Source organism: Conger conger, chromosome 2, assembly GCF_963514075.1.
Source record: "Conger conger chromosome 2, fConCon1.1, whole genome shotgun sequence".
In the NCBI taxonomy this organism is placed as follows: Eukaryota; Metazoa; Chordata; class Actinopteri; order Anguilliformes; family Congridae; genus Conger; species Conger conger.
Window position 1 is genome coordinate 972,340 of NC_083761.1, and position 19,361 is coordinate 991,700.

At 49.7% G+C, this 19,361-nt stretch overlaps 1 protein-coding gene across 1 annotated transcript in view; it reads left to right on the plus strand.

Annotated features, from left to right (window-relative positions):
• LOC133122038 (centrosomal protein of 170 kDa-like) overlaps window positions 1-19,361 on the plus strand; it is a 50,772-nt gene that overhangs the window by 26,080 nt on the left and 5,331 nt on the right. Inside the window, 10 exon segments of the mRNA XM_061231702.1 lie at window positions 96-589; window positions 2,538-2,666; window positions 3,571-3,706; window positions 3,896-5,305; window positions 6,856-6,906; window positions 8,713-8,944; window positions 11,666-11,846; window positions 14,170-14,349; window positions 14,818-14,906; window positions 17,450-17,543. Of these exon segments, the coding sequence (XP_061087686.1) occupies window positions 96-589; window positions 2,538-2,666; window positions 3,571-3,706; window positions 3,896-5,305; window positions 6,856-6,906; window positions 8,713-8,944; window positions 11,666-11,846; window positions 14,170-14,349; window positions 14,818-14,906; window positions 17,450-17,543 (2,996 nt within the window).

The window sequence follows — 19,361 nt, forward strand, 5'->3', positions numbered from 1 at the left end:
CCTCTCCCCCTCTCCCCCTCTCTCTCTCCCTCTCTCCCCCTCTCCCTCTCCCTCTCCCTCCCTCTCCCCCCTCCCCCCCCCCCCCCCTCTCTCAGGGAGTAAGCACGCAGACGGGACTCAGAGTGACTCAGAGAACGGGGCGGGGCACCGGTTCAGCAGCAGGAGGGCGGCGCTGGAGCAGCGTCTGCGGGGGGGTCCGGGGGGGCTTGGGGGGCCGCTCAGCCGGAGCACCTTCACCATCGAGTTCTTCGACCCGGACGACCCGCGGAAGCAGCGCTCGTACTCCTTCTCCCCGGGGCCGGGCGGGGCGGGGGGCGTGGCCGGCGCTGAGGGCTCCTCCCCGCGGCCCCGCGGCCCCGCCCCCGCGCCGGGCCGTCTCCCCCTGAAGCAGCACTCAGAGGAGGGCAGCCCGGCCTGGAGCTCCGCCAGCGTGGGCCAGCAGACCAGCCCCACCGACGAGCCGCCCAGGGCCCCGCGCCCCGCAGACAGCCAGGCCCCCGAGGACGACCTCAGCGATAAGGGCACCTACACCATCGAGCTGGAGACCCAGAACCCCGAGGAGGCCGAGGCCCGCCGCATGATCGACAAGGTGCGCGAACGCGCTAACATGCTGGCTAACGCGCTAACATGCTGGGCTAACACACTAACATGCTGGGCTAACGCGCTAACATGCTGGCTAACGCGCTAACATGCTGGGCTAACACACTAACATGCTGGGCTAACGCGCTAACATGCTGGGCTAACACACTAACATGCTGGCTAACACACTAACATGCTGGCTAACGCGCTAACATGCTGGCTAACGCGCTAACATGCTGGCTAACGCGCTAACATGCTGGCTAACACACTAACATGCTGGGTTAACGCGCTAACATGCTGGCTAACGCGCTAACATGCTGGCTAACACACTAACATGCTGGGCTAACATACTAACATGCTGGGCTAACACACTAACATGCTGGCTAACACACTAACATGCTGGGCTAACACACTAACATGCTGGACTAACACACTAACATGCTGGCTAACACACTAACATGCTGGACTAACACACTAACATGCTGGGCTAACGCGCTAACATGCTGGGCTAACACGCTAGGATGCTGGGTCAACACGCTGGACTGACCCGCTAATACGCTGGGCTAACATGTAAACACGCTGGGTTAATATGCTGGGTTAACACACTGGGCTAACATGCTGGGTTAACACGCTGGGTTAACACGCTGAGTTAATATGCTGGGTAATTGAAATTTGTAATTGTCAATTTATTTTAAATGTATTTCACTCAAATACTGAATAAGAAATAAATTGTTCTCATTTGTTCATATTTGATCAAGGCCCAGCTGTGTATTTTAAGGCTGGGTGCAGCCAGGCAGCAAAAGCCATGAAGGCAGTGCAGCGTTTAGGACGGACCGTGAGCGATGGAGACTGCAGTCTAGCCAGTGTCCGCATTCGTATAGATTTGTGTATGAAAACCCATATCTGTACACGAAATAAATCAGTTTAGCTGAGGAACATTTAAAGGTCTTAAGAAACTGCCAGACAGAACAGATCAAAACAGCTCTGGAAAATATGTAACTATGGAAACTGCTGATAAGGCCGGCAGTTCTGCGGTTTATTGCACCATCCGTTTTTTTGTTTTTTTTTTGCTGATAAAATATTACTCAGCTCTTTGACTTCGCACTGCTTTTGGCGAAGAAATTGTATGGCTTCAGCGCAGATTTCCAACACTCTTGAGTCTTGAACCTCCTGTAATTTCTATTTGAAGATGACCTGACCTGCTTTGAAATTACTTCCCAAGTAAAACAAGTATACAGCACGTTTCATTCGCACATGGACTCAGTGGTAGACTAGGCTACGCTGTACGCCCAAAGACTGGATTTCCAGGCCACCTTCATCTTAGCTGGTTAAATAGGGTAGGGTAGAGCAGATTTCTTGTCCATAGTTTACAGTTGATCTAAGCTAAATTAATAAAATGAATCGATGTGGCACTGTCCTTAATGAATAAACCGGCCCATAACCCAAATAAACCAAATCCATTTTGGCAGTTCCTTCGCTGCAAAGTGCTTCAATTCCTGCCTCTGGGAGAAGCACTGTAATCATCGACCGAAATTGCGAGTCGTTGGTGCAGAATAATTCAATTCCACCACTTTCTTGCCTACGTGTTTTCCACATCGCTGCCCCTGCCACGGTTTACCTGCGTCAGACAGCGATAGAGGGGTTTGGACTTGTGTTAAAGCTAGACGTGGTGTCTTCTGTGGTTTTTGTCTGTGTTAGGTTTCTGTTAGTCCTTCTGATAAATGGGTTATACGGCGGAATGTAAACGTTTATGTGCTGTTGGGCAGTGATGGAGGAGGAGTGGGACCGTTAAAGATCGTCATCAGAACCGCTCACATTTAAGCACCGCGGCTTTGCCTTTTCTCCACACCGTCTGTGGAAGAAGCGCGTGACACGCGGTTAGCGCCGCTATGCTGTACAGTTGATTTAAAAGTATTTGCCTTTCTGTGTGTGTGTGTGTGTTTGTGTTTGACACCAAGGTGTTTGGCGTGGAGGAAAGCCAGGTGCCCGCCCGGACGGGATGCCCGGTACACCAACAGGAGGCGGGGAAGGAGCGGCAGAAAGCCGCTAAAGGCGAGCTGAGAAAAACGTATTACATCGATTCACAGGTAGACTCGTTTTATTTTTCGATCTTGAGTGACGTCTTCTTCACATTTTCTACTTCTCACATGTTATTTTGTGTGCCGAATGTGTGCTGAAATGTAATGTTCGTTATGTGTGCTAGAACTAAGAGCGGTGATGATGTAGGCTAAACGACGCCAGTGGGTTATTCAGATAGTTAGCAGCTCTGAGACCGGTGAAGTGATCGGTTTACGTTTTCTGATCCAGCTCACGTGCCACGGCTGGTGTCAACTAACTCCGTTGCTAAGCGATGGCACCCTGAAACCGTGTAATGTAGAGCCGGTTCCCACGGCTGCACTGGCAGGGAAAGGCAACATCGCCATTCGCAGTTTGCCTCTGTAAAATAATGAAACAAGATACAGAGCGCATAACGTTGGAGGTTTTTCTCCTGACCGGGGGGTTGGGGGAGCGACCTCATTCCGGCGAGAGCCGCAGGGCTAAACGCTTGCTACGCGAGCTCACAGGGCTAGCCGCTGCTGCCGACCTACTTGGTCAACCAGTGACTCATGCCTTTCTACTACGGGGAGAAAGATGGTACTTACCTTAAAGCCTATCCTGTACGCATGTATTTTGAATATTTATGTTGCCGCAGAAGCCGCTTGCGTAAAATTGCTACTATATATTATTATATTGCAAATTCAATACTTCTGCAGTGGCACTTTAATAAACACATGCACACTTTGGCACACATTTATTTTTCTGCAGAAGATGAGCATACGTCTCTCTCTCTGATTGGATGCTGTTCCAAGTGCATGTGTTTTTCTCTCTCTCTGTGATTGGATGCTGTTCTTAGTGCATGTGCCTCTCTCTCTCTGTGAATGGATGCTGTTCTAAGTGCATGTGTCTCTCTCTCTCTGTGATTGGATTAACATGGTTGTGCCCTCCCCCCAGACGCTACCGGAAGACCTGATTGGTGTAGGCAGCCCTCGCTGGGTGTCCCAGTGGGCCAGTTTAGCTGCTAATCACACCAGAACCGACCCGGAAGGTTCCGGAGGAGAAACCCCGGCTTTCGTGCATAAAGAGAAAGGTGAGGTCGGCCGCACCTCTCATTTCTATAACTCAGGAATAGAGTATTGCATTAACAGTGTTCAAATGCCCAATGGCGTTGGCTCTGGGCTCTCTAGCGGTAGACGAGCAGACACAGCGCCCCCTGCAGGCCCGGAGAGCGCTGGCTGTGAGCCGTGTTGTGATCTGGGTTTTGTTTGCTGTGTTTCAGTGGCCGAGCTCGGGGGGGGCGGCATTAAGCCCGTCCCGTCTGCGGCCCCGCCCCCCAGCCACAGCGAGCGCAAGCGCAGGACCCTGCCGCAGCCCCCCAGCGAGGAGAAGCCCCCCGGGGCCCAGCGCGGGCCCCCAGGGGCCGGGCCCCGCTCCGAGATCGGGGAGAAGCAGGACACGGAGCCCCAGGAGAAGGAGAGCCAGTCCGACCCGGACCCCACGGGCGGGGCCTCCCGGCCGGAGGGGGCGGCGGCTAAGGAGCAGAGGGGCGTGGCCGCGCAGAGGGGCGGGGCCCAGAGGGGCGTGTCCGCCAAGCCGTCTCCGGGGCGACCGGCGGGGGAGAGACGGAGACGCTCGGGGGAGAGGGGGGGGAAGGGGGGCGAGGAGAGGGGGGGGAAGCCCCTGGTTCGGCAGGGCAGCTTCACGGTGGACCGGCCCAGCAGCAGCGTGCCCCAGGAGCTGATCCCGCGCATCGGCCAGCAGGGCGGCGCCCTGGACACCAGCGCTCTGCTGCGGGACACGCAGGCCGTGATGGCGCTGCTGGAGGCCCGTCTCCGTGACGACCCGCCCTCCCCCGAGTCCGACATCGACACGGCGAGCACGCAGAGCCAGGCGGAGCGCAAGGCCCAAACGCCCAAACGCCGCACGCTGTCGGGCCAGCACCGCGAGAAGAGCGGCACCGGCGCCTCCAGGGCCGCCAACGCCGTGCCCGGCGCCTCCCGCGACCGCCTGGAGAGGAAGGCCAAGCCCCGCCCCCCCTCCTCCCAGAGCCGGGCGGAGCCGCGCCGCCCCGCCCCCGCCCCGCCCGGCCACCGGCGCCAGGCCTCGCTCGACCTGACGGACGATGACATCACGTCCTCCCTGCCGCACTCCGCCTTCTCCGACGTGCTCTCCTCCGACCAGGAGACGGGCTCCGCCCGCGGCCCCGCCCACTTCCCCTCCACCGACGACCTGCGGTCCTCCAAAGCGGCGCAGGGCCCCGCCCCGTCGCCGGGGAAACCGGCCACGCTGCCGCGGCCCCGCCCCACGCGGGCGTCCCTGCTGCGCCGCGCGCGCCATGGCGACGCGTCCGACTCGGAGCTGGGCGACGCCGACCGCGTGTCCGTGGCCTCGGAGGTCTCCACCACCAGCTCCACGTCGCGGCCGCCGTCCGGCCGGAAGGTTCCGTCTCGCATCGACGTGCTGGCACAGCCCCGCCGCACACGCCTGGGCTCGCTGTCCGCCCGCAGCGACTCCGAAACCACGGCAACCCGCCACACCGGCCCCGCCCCCGCCCGCGTGTCCGCGGAGACGCTGCTCCGTCTGGGCCTGCGCTCCGGGGCCCCGCCCACGCCCAGGACCCGCGCCAACAGCGTCTCCAAGCTGCCCGACGCCAAACTGAGCGCCCCCACAGCCCACAGCTCCCCCGCAGGTCAGACTGAGTACTTACACTCACACGCACATACACTCATATACACTCACACGCACTTATATACACTCACATACACTCATATACACTCACACACACATGCACTCATACACACGAACTCATATACACACACACACACACTTTTATACACTCACACACACACACATACACACACACACACACTCATACACTCATATACACTCACACTCATATACACTCATATACACACACACACACACACTTATATACACTCACACACACACACATACACTCATATACACACACACTCATATACACTCATATACACACACATACACACACACTTATATACACTCACACACACACACATACACACACACACACACACACACACACTCATACACACACACACGCACTTATATACACTCACACACACACACATACACTCATACACACACATACACACACACTTATATACACTCTCACACACACACACACACACACACATATACACTCATATACAGACACACACACACACATACACACATTCCACACACACTTACACACTCACACACACACACACACACACACACACTCATACACACATACACATACACACACATACACACACACTTATATACACTCACACACACACACACACACACACACATATACACTCACACACACACACACGCACTCATATACACTCATACACACACACACACACACACTTATATACACTCACACACACACACACATACACACACACTTATATACACTCACACACACACACACACACACACGCACATTAATATTTCACTCGTATTTTTCATTTGCCTGACCTAGTACGTACAGCCGTCACTTTGACGAAACGTTCTGTGTTCCGCTTTTGTCCTGCTGGTCACTCCTCTTGGACTTGAGCAGGGTGCTTATTCCATGTTTGTCTCTAACGTAACAGGAAACACCCACATCTCTAACCCTGTGTGCTGGAGACACAGCGCTTTAACCTGGTTCTGCCTCTGATCTGCAGTACTGATGGACTGATGGCTGTTTCTCTCCTCCTCTCTCTCTCTCTCTCTCTCTCTCCACGTGAACCAGCAGCACCTTCTCTCCTCCTCTAACACCACCCTTTATTCCCCCTCTTTCTTCTCCTCTGCTGGGCTGCACTTTAACCTCATTACTCTTTCACTCCTTTTCCACTTAAGGCTCCATCATGGTTTATTAAGGGTTTCTCTGAACCTGATCAGTCATTTTATTCTTTATTACACTTCATACCTTTATTGTCATTATAAATGTTACATGTTTCTGACTAGTTTACCTGAATGAGGGCAAGTTAGTTAGGTCAGGGGTTCCCAAACCAAAAAATGTAGTTATGGTGTATTTTTTTAGTTTCAGATAAAATAAGCATTAGGTTAATGCTTTGTGATAATTGTTGTAATAATTTCATAAATAGCTCAGTTGAAGTGAAAGCGTTCAGCTTGAAAAGATCTGAGAGGCGGATGGGCCTCTGGGGAGGGTCAGAGTTCAGAGGTCAGAGGTGACTGACTGACTGACAGGTTGCTTGTTCCATGCAGAGAGCTCCCAGCCCGGCCCTGAAAGTGCCCCAGCAGAGGAAGAGCCCCTGGGTACAGTACCACCGCGAGGCCCAGGCTTCTGTGAGGCCTGTGGGTGTGTGTGTGCATTCATCTCGCCCTCAGACCTGCAGTGATGGCAGACTCTCTCTCTCTCTCTCTCACACACTGCTCTGTGTGTTAAAGTGTGTAACTCCCTCCCATCTCGTCCCCCACCAGTGACGTGAAGTGAGTTTAGCTATAGCTACACCCGACAGCTTTCTGTAACCCCAGAGCTGAGCAAAGCTTCCTCACTTACATTCAGCTTTGTGTGAGCTAAGCTGTAGTTTGTGCTAGGCTGCGCCCTGGTGGTGCAGGACAGGACTGCTGACCCAAGGTCAGGTTCAGGGTGTTGGGTGTTGGGTTGTTGGGTGTTGGGTTGTTGGGTGTTGGGTGTTGGGAAACCTGACTCCCAGCACACTTACTCTGAGATATCTGAGGAATAACAGCCCAGATTACTTCCTCATTGGGCTGCAGCAGCGAGTCTAAAGGGTGTCTGTAGTGACACACTGAGACACACTGAGACTGAGACATACTGAGACACACTGACACTGAGACACACTGAGACACACTGGGACACACTGAGACACACTGAGACACACTGGGACAGAGACACACTGAGACACCCTGAGGTGGGTTTGGGGTGTAGTTACCTCTTTAAAATGGAGGGAGGAAGAGCCCTGTCATCACTGCTAAGGCTAACGCTAACCTCCCGATCCATGCGCGTGGAGACGGCCAGGGTCTCTGGGGAATCTGTACGTGCTAATTGTGCTAATCGTGCTAATCCTGTGTTCTGCTTTCACACACTGCCACACGGTGAAGACTGTTTTTTGACCAAACAGAATCACAACCCAGCGTTGCATGCCAGAAGCTAACTTTATTTTTGGTTTGTTTCATAAGGGCAAATGAATGCATTCATACTGCCATAAATGCATTGTAAAAAACTGTCTAATGCATTATGTTACAATGTTACAATGTTTGTAGCTTGTGCAAATTTCCACATCTGACCTCTGCCTGCTTGGTTTTGGAATTGCTGCCAGTGACTTATTCTCTGTGCAATAACATGACGTGTGTGTGTGGGTGTGTGTGTGTGTGCTGTGAGTTTTCTTTTCTAACCATTCCCCGTCTCTCCTTCTCTAACCATCTCTCCAGCTGTCAGGGACAGGATGTGCTGTCCCTTATCGAGTTTACTAAGTGAGGTGCTCTATAACTCAAATACTTGATATTTCATATCATATGTTTGTGGGTCTTGATGAAACTTGATGAATGTTTCCAGGTTTCTCTGTTCTACCTGAGACTTGGTCATTTTAGAAATAACGCACACAAACACAGTTCTACCACGGACGATGTAAATAATGTTGCTATTACTTTGTAGCAGTGTGGCAATGTTATAACACTGCTGTAATTTAGCCAGCTTTATTAGAATGGTTTTTTAAAGTGTATTTGTCTCTATTTATCCATCACTTTAAATAAAATCTGTTTTTTATAGGGAGGCCTGGCTGTGAGAACAGTAACCCAGTGCACTAAATGATAGTGTCATGTTAAAGCATACACACAAACAGCACAATAACACACACATAATGTCTGTGCTGCGGGTACAGAACACAGGGCCCTACGATGTGTAACAATAACTCTCCTGCCACGACGTGTACAAGACTCAGTCCTGGGAGGGGGTCTTTAAATTTGCTCATCAAGGGTTATGAGAAATATTTATATTTTTTGACACCAGGCTTTGTGCCACACGCCACTCAGGCCTGGGTTCTTAGAAAAGCTTGGCACTGCTTTATTATTCACCCTTTGACCTCTGACCTCTCCCCTCAGCCAGTAACCGCTGGAGGCGCTTGCCCCCGGAGTATGCCTCCACGTCGGAGGACGAGTTCGGCTCCAACCGCCACCCCTCCAGACACGGCCGGCTCCGCCCCGGCTCCGCCCAGAGAGCCCCGCGCCTGGGAGGCTCCGCCCCCTCCACGCCCGGCCCGGGGACCAAGCACCGCGGAAGGGAGCAGGAGGAGTACATCAGAGACTGGACCGCCCACAGTGAGGAGATCGCCAGGTACTCACCTACTGCTGCACACACTGTACACTATACACTATACACTATACACACTGTACACTATACACACTGTACACTATACACTATACACACTGTACACTATACACTATACACACTGTACACTATACACACTGTACACTATACACTATACACACTGTACACTATACACTATACACACTGTACACTATACACTATACACACTGTACACTATACACTATACACACACTATACACTATACACACACTGTACACTATACACTATACACACACTATACACTATACACACACGATACACTATACACTATACACACACTATACACACTGTACACTATACACTATACACACTGTACACTATACACTATACACACACTATACACACACACTGTACACTATACACTATACACACACACACTATACACTGTACACTATACACACTGTACACTATACACACACTATACACACTGTACACTATACACTATACACACTATACACTATACACACACACTATACACTGTACACTTTACACGTTGTACACTATACACTATACACACACTATACACACTGTACACTATACACTATACACACACTATACACTATACACACACACGATACACTATACACTATACACACACTATACACACTGTACACTATACACTATACACACTGTACACTATACACTATACACACACTATACACACACACTGTACACTATACACTATACACACACACACTATACACTGTACACTATACACACTGTACACTATACACACACTATACACACTGTACACTATACACTATACACACTATACACTATACACACACACTATACACTGTACACTTTACACGTTGTACACTATACACTATACACACACTATACACACTGTACACTATACACTATACACACTATACACTATACACACACACTATACACTATACACACTATACACACTACACTATACACTATACTCACACTATACACACTGTACACTATACACTATACACTGTACACACACACACTATACACACACACACACACACACTGTACACTATACACTATACACACTGTACACTATACACTATACACACTGTACACTATACACTATACACACTGTACACTATACACACACACTATACACACACGCACTGTACACTATACAGACACTATATACACACACACACACTACACACACACACTATACACTATACACACACACTGTACACTATACACACACACTATACACTATACACACTATACACTATACACACACTACACACTATACACACACTATACACACTATAGACACACACTACACACTATACACACTGTACACTATACACTATACACACACACTGTACACTATACACTATACACACACTATACACACTGTACACTATACACACTATACACACACTACACTATACACACACACTACACTATACACACACTATACACACACACTGTACACTATACACTATACACACACTGTACACTATACACACACTATACACACACTACACTATACACACACACACTATGCACACTATACATACACTATACACACACTATACACTATACACACACTACACACACACTATACACTATACACACACTACACACTATACACACACTGTACACTACATTACACACACACTATACACTACATACACACACCACACACACTATACACTCTACACTATACACACACACTACACACACACTGCACACACTATACACACACTACACTACACACCATACACTATACACACACAATATACACAAACTATACACTACACACACACACACACCACACACACGATACACTATACACACACACTATACACACACTACACACACACTATACACACTATACACACACTATACACACACTATACATTACACACACTATACACTATACACACACACACACTACACACACACACTATACACTATACACACATACACTATACACTATACACACACTATACCCACACATGCCCACAGCGAGGAGATTGCCAGGTACTCACCTACTGCTGCACACACACACACACACTCACACACACACACACACACACACACTCACACACACAGATGGGCAGCTGACTCTCGCCAGTTCCACAGACACAGTTCCAGTTTGGTTTTCATAAGGATGTGCATTCTGTGTGACTGCCATAGGGTGGCGCTGTGAGCTCACTAATGCAGCCCTGTGCTCTGTTTATGTCTCTTAAACCTGCCACACAGCAGTATGGTTTGAATAACTTTATGGACGGCCCCAAACGCATATCTTTCTTACTGTTCACCTGTTCTATTGGAACAACAATAAAAAGGCAATTGCAAAATGATTTCTTTACACTGTAATTATTTACATGTTCTGTAACATCAGTGCCCTCTAGTGGAAGAACATGGAATATCTCAAACCAGTCGGTCAGTAGGTGGCAGCCATGACCAAAAAACAACCAATAGGACAATGCAGGTGGATATTTTCTGCCTGTAGTGTGTTGCTCTACCAGCAGGGCATGTGTAGTAATAGTTTATATCTCCCTATGAGGACCCCTCTCATGTGTAATAGTTTGTATCTCCCTGTGAGGACCTGTCTGATCCGTAATAATTGTTTATATCTCTCTGTGAGGACCCGTCTGATGTGTAATAGGTTATTTCCCTGTGAGGACCCGTCTGATGTGTAATAGGTTATTTCCCTGTGAGGACCCGTCTGATGTGTAATAGGTTATTTCCCTGTGTGCACAGGATCAGTCAGGACCTGGCGAAGGACCTGGCGATGTTGGCGCGGGAGATCCACGACGTGGCGGGCGAGATCGACTCGGTCAGCTCCTCTGGCACCGCGCCCAGCACCACAGTAAGCACCGCGGCCACCACGCCCGGGTCTGCCCTAGACACCAGAGAAGAGGTAGGCCCAGCCCTGGATCCCCCTCTCCCCCTCTCCCTCACTCTCCCCCTCTCTCCCTCTCCCTCACTCTCCCCCTCTCTCCCTCTCCCTCACTCTCCCCCACTCCCTCTCTCCCTCTCTCCCTCTCCCTCTCCCTCTCTCCCTCACTCTCCCCCTCTCTCCCTCTCCCTCACTCTCCCCCACTCCCTCTCCCCCTCTCCCCCTCTCCCCCTCTCTCCCTCTCTCCCTCTCCCCCTCTTCCCCCCTCTCCCTCAGTCTGTTTCTCTCTCTCTCCCTCTCTCTCTTCCTTCTCTTTCTCCTCCACTTTTATAAAAATGTGGACATGGACGATACACACAGTTTACTTTTAGTTTAGTTTACTTTGTTTTTGTTTTAATTAACTTGAACTTTAAGCGAAATTGTACACACACACACACACACTCACACACACCATACTGGACCATGTACACTGAAGAACATTTAGTTTGGAGTCCTGGGCTCAAAGGCAGAAAAGCTGAGATCACGCATCACATCCTGTTGCTCTGACGTCCTTCTCCCTTCAAAGTGCGTCTGGTTATCTGCTGCCTCAGCTCCTCTGAAGGACGGGGGCCAATCAGGCACACAGTCAGTGTCACATCCACCTGCTCCAGGCCCATTTAATCACACATCATGCTTCTGCCCATTTTCAGAGGCTAATCATTCCCTACATTTTTATAAAAATCCCATTTCCCACCTCATCCCATCTCTCCCCTGCTCTTCACCCTCATTTCCATCTGGAGTGTTCCTTCCCTTCGGCTCAACGCCTCTAACGGAAACTAAGCACTTGAATGTGGGAATGTTTTGCAGGAATGGGGCGGGAAGCTATGGTGGGAATGTGTGGAGGGAATGTGTGGAGGGAATGTGGGAATGGGGCAGGAATGTGGGAATGGGGCAGGAATGTGGGAATGTGTGAGGGTATTTGAGGATCTGTGGTGGTGCTGGCTTGTGAAGGTGCAGCACATTCTTCACTCTTCAGACTCAGAGAGATGCTGCAGGTCAGACCGTGAGCAGAATGAGCTGCAGCTGCTGCTGTTTTAAGGGAAATGATATGACTATAATTTATAAGTAAACCTATATAAATATAATTTCTAATTATATATGAATAATGCAAAGAAAAATCCTGTTGCAATACATATTATTGTCCAGGTATCATGGACAGTATACAACAGATTTTGGTGTACTTTCAAAGCTCTTAACACTAACTAACACCTGCAATGTTTGCTGTATTTTAAACAGAAGGCTAGATTTAGAAACTTTCCGTGGGGTCTATAAGTAGACCTCAGAAGTACTTCAGGAGTCAGAGAAGTTGCTTAATCTTGTTCTGTGTAGCTGCAGGCTCCACCAAGACAGAGATTTGAATGAAAATGATGGGAGGAGGTAATTATGTGTCTTGGCAGGAAATTAATTTAGACAAATTTACTTAAAACCAGGTTTCAAAATGAAACTGCCTTCAGACATGCATGAAGACTGAGTGACGATATCAGAATACAAATCATGTTCTCAACTGAAATTACTCATGACAGAATTGTGGATATGGAAATTCCCCTGTGTTCTGGTTCATGTCCTAAAAGACCTCTGCTGGTCAGACGTGTCCTGTTAAAGCCAGACAGAGCTCCACACTGGGCTAATCTCCGTGGCTGTGTACCTCCGGGGCACTAGAGAGCTTTATAAAAACAGCTGCATTTCAAACAGATTTATTAACTGTGATTAAATCCTGTTCAGCTGAGACCAAGCGGAACTCAGGGCGATGTGCTGAAGTTCATCAGTTTTTAATAAATGTGAAAACATTTCTTTAAAAGGTTCCTTTTTTTCCTCATGGAAATGTCAGATGATTTCTCAATTTAAATGCTAATGTGAGTTTAAAGAGCTGGAGAGGACGTGAGGATGGGCTGTGATTATCTCACTGGGGCCTGCAGTCCCACAGCAGGGCTGTGATTATCTCACTGGGGCCTGCAGTCCCACAGCAGGGCTGTGATTATCTCACTGGGGTCTGCAGTCCCACAGCAGGGCTGTGGTTATCTCACTGGGGCCTGCAGTCCCACAGCAGGGCTGTGATTATCTCACTGGGGCCTGCAGTCCCACAGCAGGGCTGTGATTATCTCACTGGGGCCGGCAGTCCCACAGCAGGGCTGTGATTATCTCACTGGGGCCGGCAGTCCCACAGCAGGGCTGTGATTATCTCACTGGGGTCTGCAGTCCCACAGCAGGGCTGTGATTATTCAGGGGGGATCATGGGTAATCACACCCTGTAGTCCCCCCCCCCTCGCCCCCGTCCTGACCCCCCTGCCCCCCGCCCCCCCCCCAGCTGGTGGACCGCGTGTTCGACGAGAGCCTGAACTTCAGGAAGACTCCGCCCACGGCCCCGCCCACGGCCCCGCCCAAAGCACCCGAGATCAACGGCCGGCCAGTGGAGCTCCGCCCCAGAGCCCCTGACGGACAGGACCCCCAGACCGCCCTGCGGCGTCGCACCTGGAACAGAGAGGAGGTGAGAGAGAGCGCCCCCTACGGGCTAATCACTGAACCACACCCCACAGAGAGAGAGCGCCCCCTACGGGCTAATCACTGAACCACACCCCACAGAGAGAGAGAGCGCCCCCTACGGGCTAATCACTGAACCACACCCCACAGAGAGAGAGTGCCCCCTACGGGCTAATCACTGACACACACCCCACAGAGAGAGAGAGAGCCCCCTACGGGCTAATCACTCACACACCCCACAGAGAGAATTGTGTGATCAGAGTGTTCTGAACTGAACATTCTAATGCTGGTGTAACGATCACTACCGCTGACTGAAAGTTCTAGAACACTCCAAACATTCCAAAAAATGTACTAATTGTTAATGTTAGTATTATTAATAGTAGTAGGAGTAGCAGTAGTAATGGTGTTATGATGATGAAGATGATGATGGTGACGATTATTATATTTTGAGTGTTTTCCGTGTGTTGCCCTGCAGGCAGCCTTGGACAGTTTGCTGCTGAATTCCGTGTCCCAGCTGTCTGCTAAAATCCGGCAAAACGTGGACAAAACCGCCGGGAAGATCAGGTAGCCTGTTTTTATTCACCTGTCCCAGCTGCAGCCGGTCTGTGGGCGTGGGCGGGCGGAGGAAAGTCCCGGCGCTGGAAATAAAAATTTAATTTGACTGTGAGATGAGGACAGAGTCTGTGTGGGAGGACGAGTTATGAACAGAACAGAATCATAAAATGAGCCGGATAATATTTCAGTCTGAGAGAGAGGGGAGCATTTCAGTCTGCAATGGAGAGAGAGGGGGGAGCATTTCAGTCTGCAATGGAGAGAGAGAGAGAGAGGGGAGTATTTCAGTCTGAGATGGAGAGTGAGGGGAGTATTTCAGTCTGCAATGGAGAGAGAGAGGGGAGTATTTCAGTCTGAGATGGAGAGAGAGGGGGGAGTATTTCAGTTTGAGATGGAGAGAGAGAGGGGAGTATTTCAGTCTGAGATGGAGAGAGAGAGAGGGGAGTATTTCAGTCTGAGATGGAGAGAGAGAGAGGGGAGTATTTCAGTCTGAGGTGGAGAGAGAGGGGGGAGTATTTCAGTTTGAGATGGAGAGAGAGGGGGGAGTATTTCAGTCTGAGATGGAGAGAGAGAGGGGAGTATTTCAGTCTGAGATGGAGAGAGAGAGAGGGGAGTATTTCAGTCTGAGATGGAGAGAGAGAGAGGGGAGTATTTCAGTCTGAGATGGAGAGAGAGGGGAGTATTTCAGTCTGAGATGGAGAGAGAGAGAGAGAGGGGAGTATTTCAGTCTGAGATGTTGAGTGACCTGTTTTTTCACATCAGACAGCAGGATAAACTCACTGAGCAGAAGCAGGAGAGGGGATCTCAGGACATTGTACAAAACTGCAAACTTCTCGCCTAAGTCAAAAGTGCATTTGTGACAAACTACATTCCCTAGTAACAGTTGCCACTGAGAGATTTTAAATGAAGGTTCCGTTGTGTTCCATTGCCCATAATGTGGATTTAACTGAAACAGACAGCTATTGAGAAGAACTGGCCACTTTAATCACAGATTACCAGCAGACTGGAAAATTATTGAGGAACAAACAACGTTACACGTATTAAGATGAATTAATAATGGATGGTTATTGAGTTTTCACTTGGCTTGTTTCAAAGCCATTTCAATCAGAGGAAAGTCACAGAAACAGTCTTTGCTGAGGGCAGATTCCCTCTGTTCCCTCTGCAGCACAGATCCAGCTCTCCGGTGTACTGTGTATTAATAAATGGCCTGAGTGTTTTCAAATTGCAATTTCCATATTTTAATCTGTGATTAAACTGTAAAGGTCACTCAGTCCTTCAGATAGCACATACAGACCTATAGCATAGTTGCAGGCTAGTGTAGCACATACAGACCTATAGCATAGTTACAGGCTAGCGTAGCACATACAGACCTATAGCATAGTTACAGGCTAGCGTAGCACATACAGACCTATAGCATAGTTGCAGGCTAGCCAAGCACATGCAGACCTATAGCATAGTTGCAGGCTAGTGTAGCACATACAGACCTATAGCATAGTTACAGGCTAGCGTAGCACATACAGACCTATAGCATAGTTACAGGCTAGCGTAGCACATACAGACCTATAGCATAGTTACAGGCTAGCGTAGCACATACAGACCTATAGCATAGTTACAGGCTAGCGTAGCCCATACAGACCTATAGCATAGTTACAGGCTAGCGTAGCACATACAGACCTATAGCATAGTTACAGGCTAGCGTAGCACATACAGACCTATAGCATAGTTGCAGGCTAGCGTAGCACATACAGACCTATAGCATAGTTACAGGCTAGCGTAGCACATACAGACCTATAGCATAGTTACAGGCTGGCATAGGGACAGCATGTCTCTGTGAGCTTGCACTAATGAGATCGCTAGCTGTCTGTGTTTTGCTTGGTAAGGGTTTTTTCCCCCACGGCTGAGTTTGAGTCGTCAGCAATAAGCAGAACTCCACACCTCCCTACACACCCACAGGCCTGTCACGCTGTCTCAGCCAGCCACTCCGTTATGCTGACAGTTATGCAGCCACTCAGTCCGTTATTCAGTCTCAGGATTCCTTTGATTAATGTTTGATTGACGCTTTGATGGAGGTGTGTTGTGTTGTGTGTTGATGGATGGTGTTTGTGTTGATGGTGTTTGTGTTGATGGAGGTGTGTTGTTGATGGTGTGTTGATGGTGTTTGTGTTGATGGTGTTTGTGTTGTTGGTGTTTGTGTTGTTGGTGTTTGTGTTGATGGTGTTTGTGTTGATGGAGGTGTGTTGGTGTTTGTGTTGATGGTGTGGTGTTTATGTTGATGGTGTTTATGTTGTTGGTGTTTGTGTTGATGGTGTTTATGTTGATGGTGTTTGTGTTGTTGGTGTTTGTGTTGATGGTGTTTGTGTTGATGGTGTTTGTGTTGTTGGTGTTTGTGTTGATGGTGTTTGTGTTGGTGTTTGTGTTGATGGTGTTTGTGTTGATGGTGTTTGTGTTGTTGGTGTTTGTGTTGATGGTGTTTGTGTTGGTGTTTGTGTTGATGGTGTTTGTGTTGTTGGTGTTTGTGTTGATGGTGTTTGTGTTGACGGCTGTGTGCCCTGCAGGATTCTGTTCAAGGACAGGGACAGGAACTGGGAGGAGATCGAGGGGAAGCTGAAAGCAGAGGGCGACGTGCCACTTCTTAAAACCTCCAACAAGGTGAGTCACCTTCCCCCCTCTCTCTCTCTCCATCTCTCTCCCTCCCTCTCCCTCTCCCTCTCGCTCCCTCCCTCTCCTCCCTCTCTCTCTCCCCTCTCTCTCTCCATCTCTCTCCCTCCATCTCTCTCCCTCTCTCTCCCTCCATCTCTCTCCCTCCCTCTCCCTCTCGCTCCCTCTCGCTCCCTCTCTCTCTCCCCTCTCTCTCTCTCCATCTCTCTCCCTCCCTCTCCCTCTCCCTCTCGCTCCCTCTCTCTCTCCATCTCTCTCCCTCTCGCTCCCTCTCTCCCCTCTCTCTCACTCCCTCTCCTCCCTCTCCCTCTCCCTCTCGCTCCCTCTCTCTCCCCTCTCTCTCTCTCCATCTCTCTCCCTCCCTCTCCCTCTCGCTCCCTCTCTCCCCTCTCTCTCACTCTCCCTCTCTCCCTCTCACTCTCCCTCTCTCCCTCTCACTCTCCCCCTGTCTTCTCTCCCTCTCTCTCTCCTCCCTTCACTCTCTCACTCTCACCCCCCTCTCTCTCTGTCCCTCCCTCCTCTCTCTCTCCCTCCCTCCCTCCTCTCTCTCTCCCTCCCTCCCTCCTCTCTCTCTCCCTCCCTCCCCCCTCTCTCTCTCCTTCTCCTTCTCTCCCTCCCTCCCTCTCTCCCCTCCTCTCTCTCTTTAACTTTGTTTCAGCTGTTGTCACTGTGGCCCTGAAGAGGATATGACCCGTTTATTAAACTCCTCCGTCTGAAACAGACACGTTTATCACATTTATTACTTGTTCCTCAGCATTATTTCATTCTTCCAATTTCTTCAGAGGGTGAAACATGATGATCTTCTAGGTCTAAGGTCGCCTTTTTCCCCAAAATCTAAAAGCCCAAGCTGTGCTCAGTAAGATGATGTACAGAGTGGCAGTCACTGTCCTAAATGTTATTTTTCACAAGGAAATCAGCTGTACTATTTTCTGTAGAGTTAAATATGGCGCATTAAACATTTTGGCCTAGATTCAGTCATCATTAGTTCTTTAACATCCAGACCTGTGTCGATATACTCGACAGATGACATGACATGACTAGTCACACACGGACATCGTTCCTAATGTCACAGTAATCTTTGGTCACAGAGCTGTGTTGTGCAGCTGATGGGATTCCCAGTGGCTCTGTGGTACAGCCGTGTCGACAGTTACAAGATGAGAGAGAATAACCGCACGCGATATTACTCTGTCTCTCTGACATCTGTGTCATTGATGATGATTGTTGGTAGGTGTGCACAGGTACATGCTGGTATGCACAGGTGTGCACAGGTACATGCTGGTACGCACAGGTGTGCACAGGTACATGCTGGTATGCACAGGTGTGCACAGGTACATGCTGGTATGCACAGGTGTGCACAGGTACATGCTGGTATGCACAGGTGTGCACAGGTACATGCTGGTATGCACAGGTGTGCACAGGTACACGCTGGTACTCGGTGATGCTGAACTCTTTCAGTGTGTTCAGAGTTCAGTGAAACTCTGAAAGGCTGGGAATGAAAAGGCGGTTAGCTGCAGTTTGTCTGCACTCAAAGCTCTGATGTGCTCGTCCTGTTCCACAGAGAGCTCCAGTGTTTCACTCTAATGAGGATGAGGATGAGGATGCCCTCTTTGTGCTGACAGGAAAAGATCCTGTGAATATGTAGAAACGTGTATATTTTAAAAAGAAATAGTTATAAAAGCAGGAGTGGATTTTTAATCTCAGGCCTGCAGTTCTGACAGTAGTGCTGAACCCGGCCCACAGACAGTTATGATATCCCCCCCCATGCCCCCCCCCCCCAGTCCACTTTAAAAAGTGCTGACCGGGCTCTAC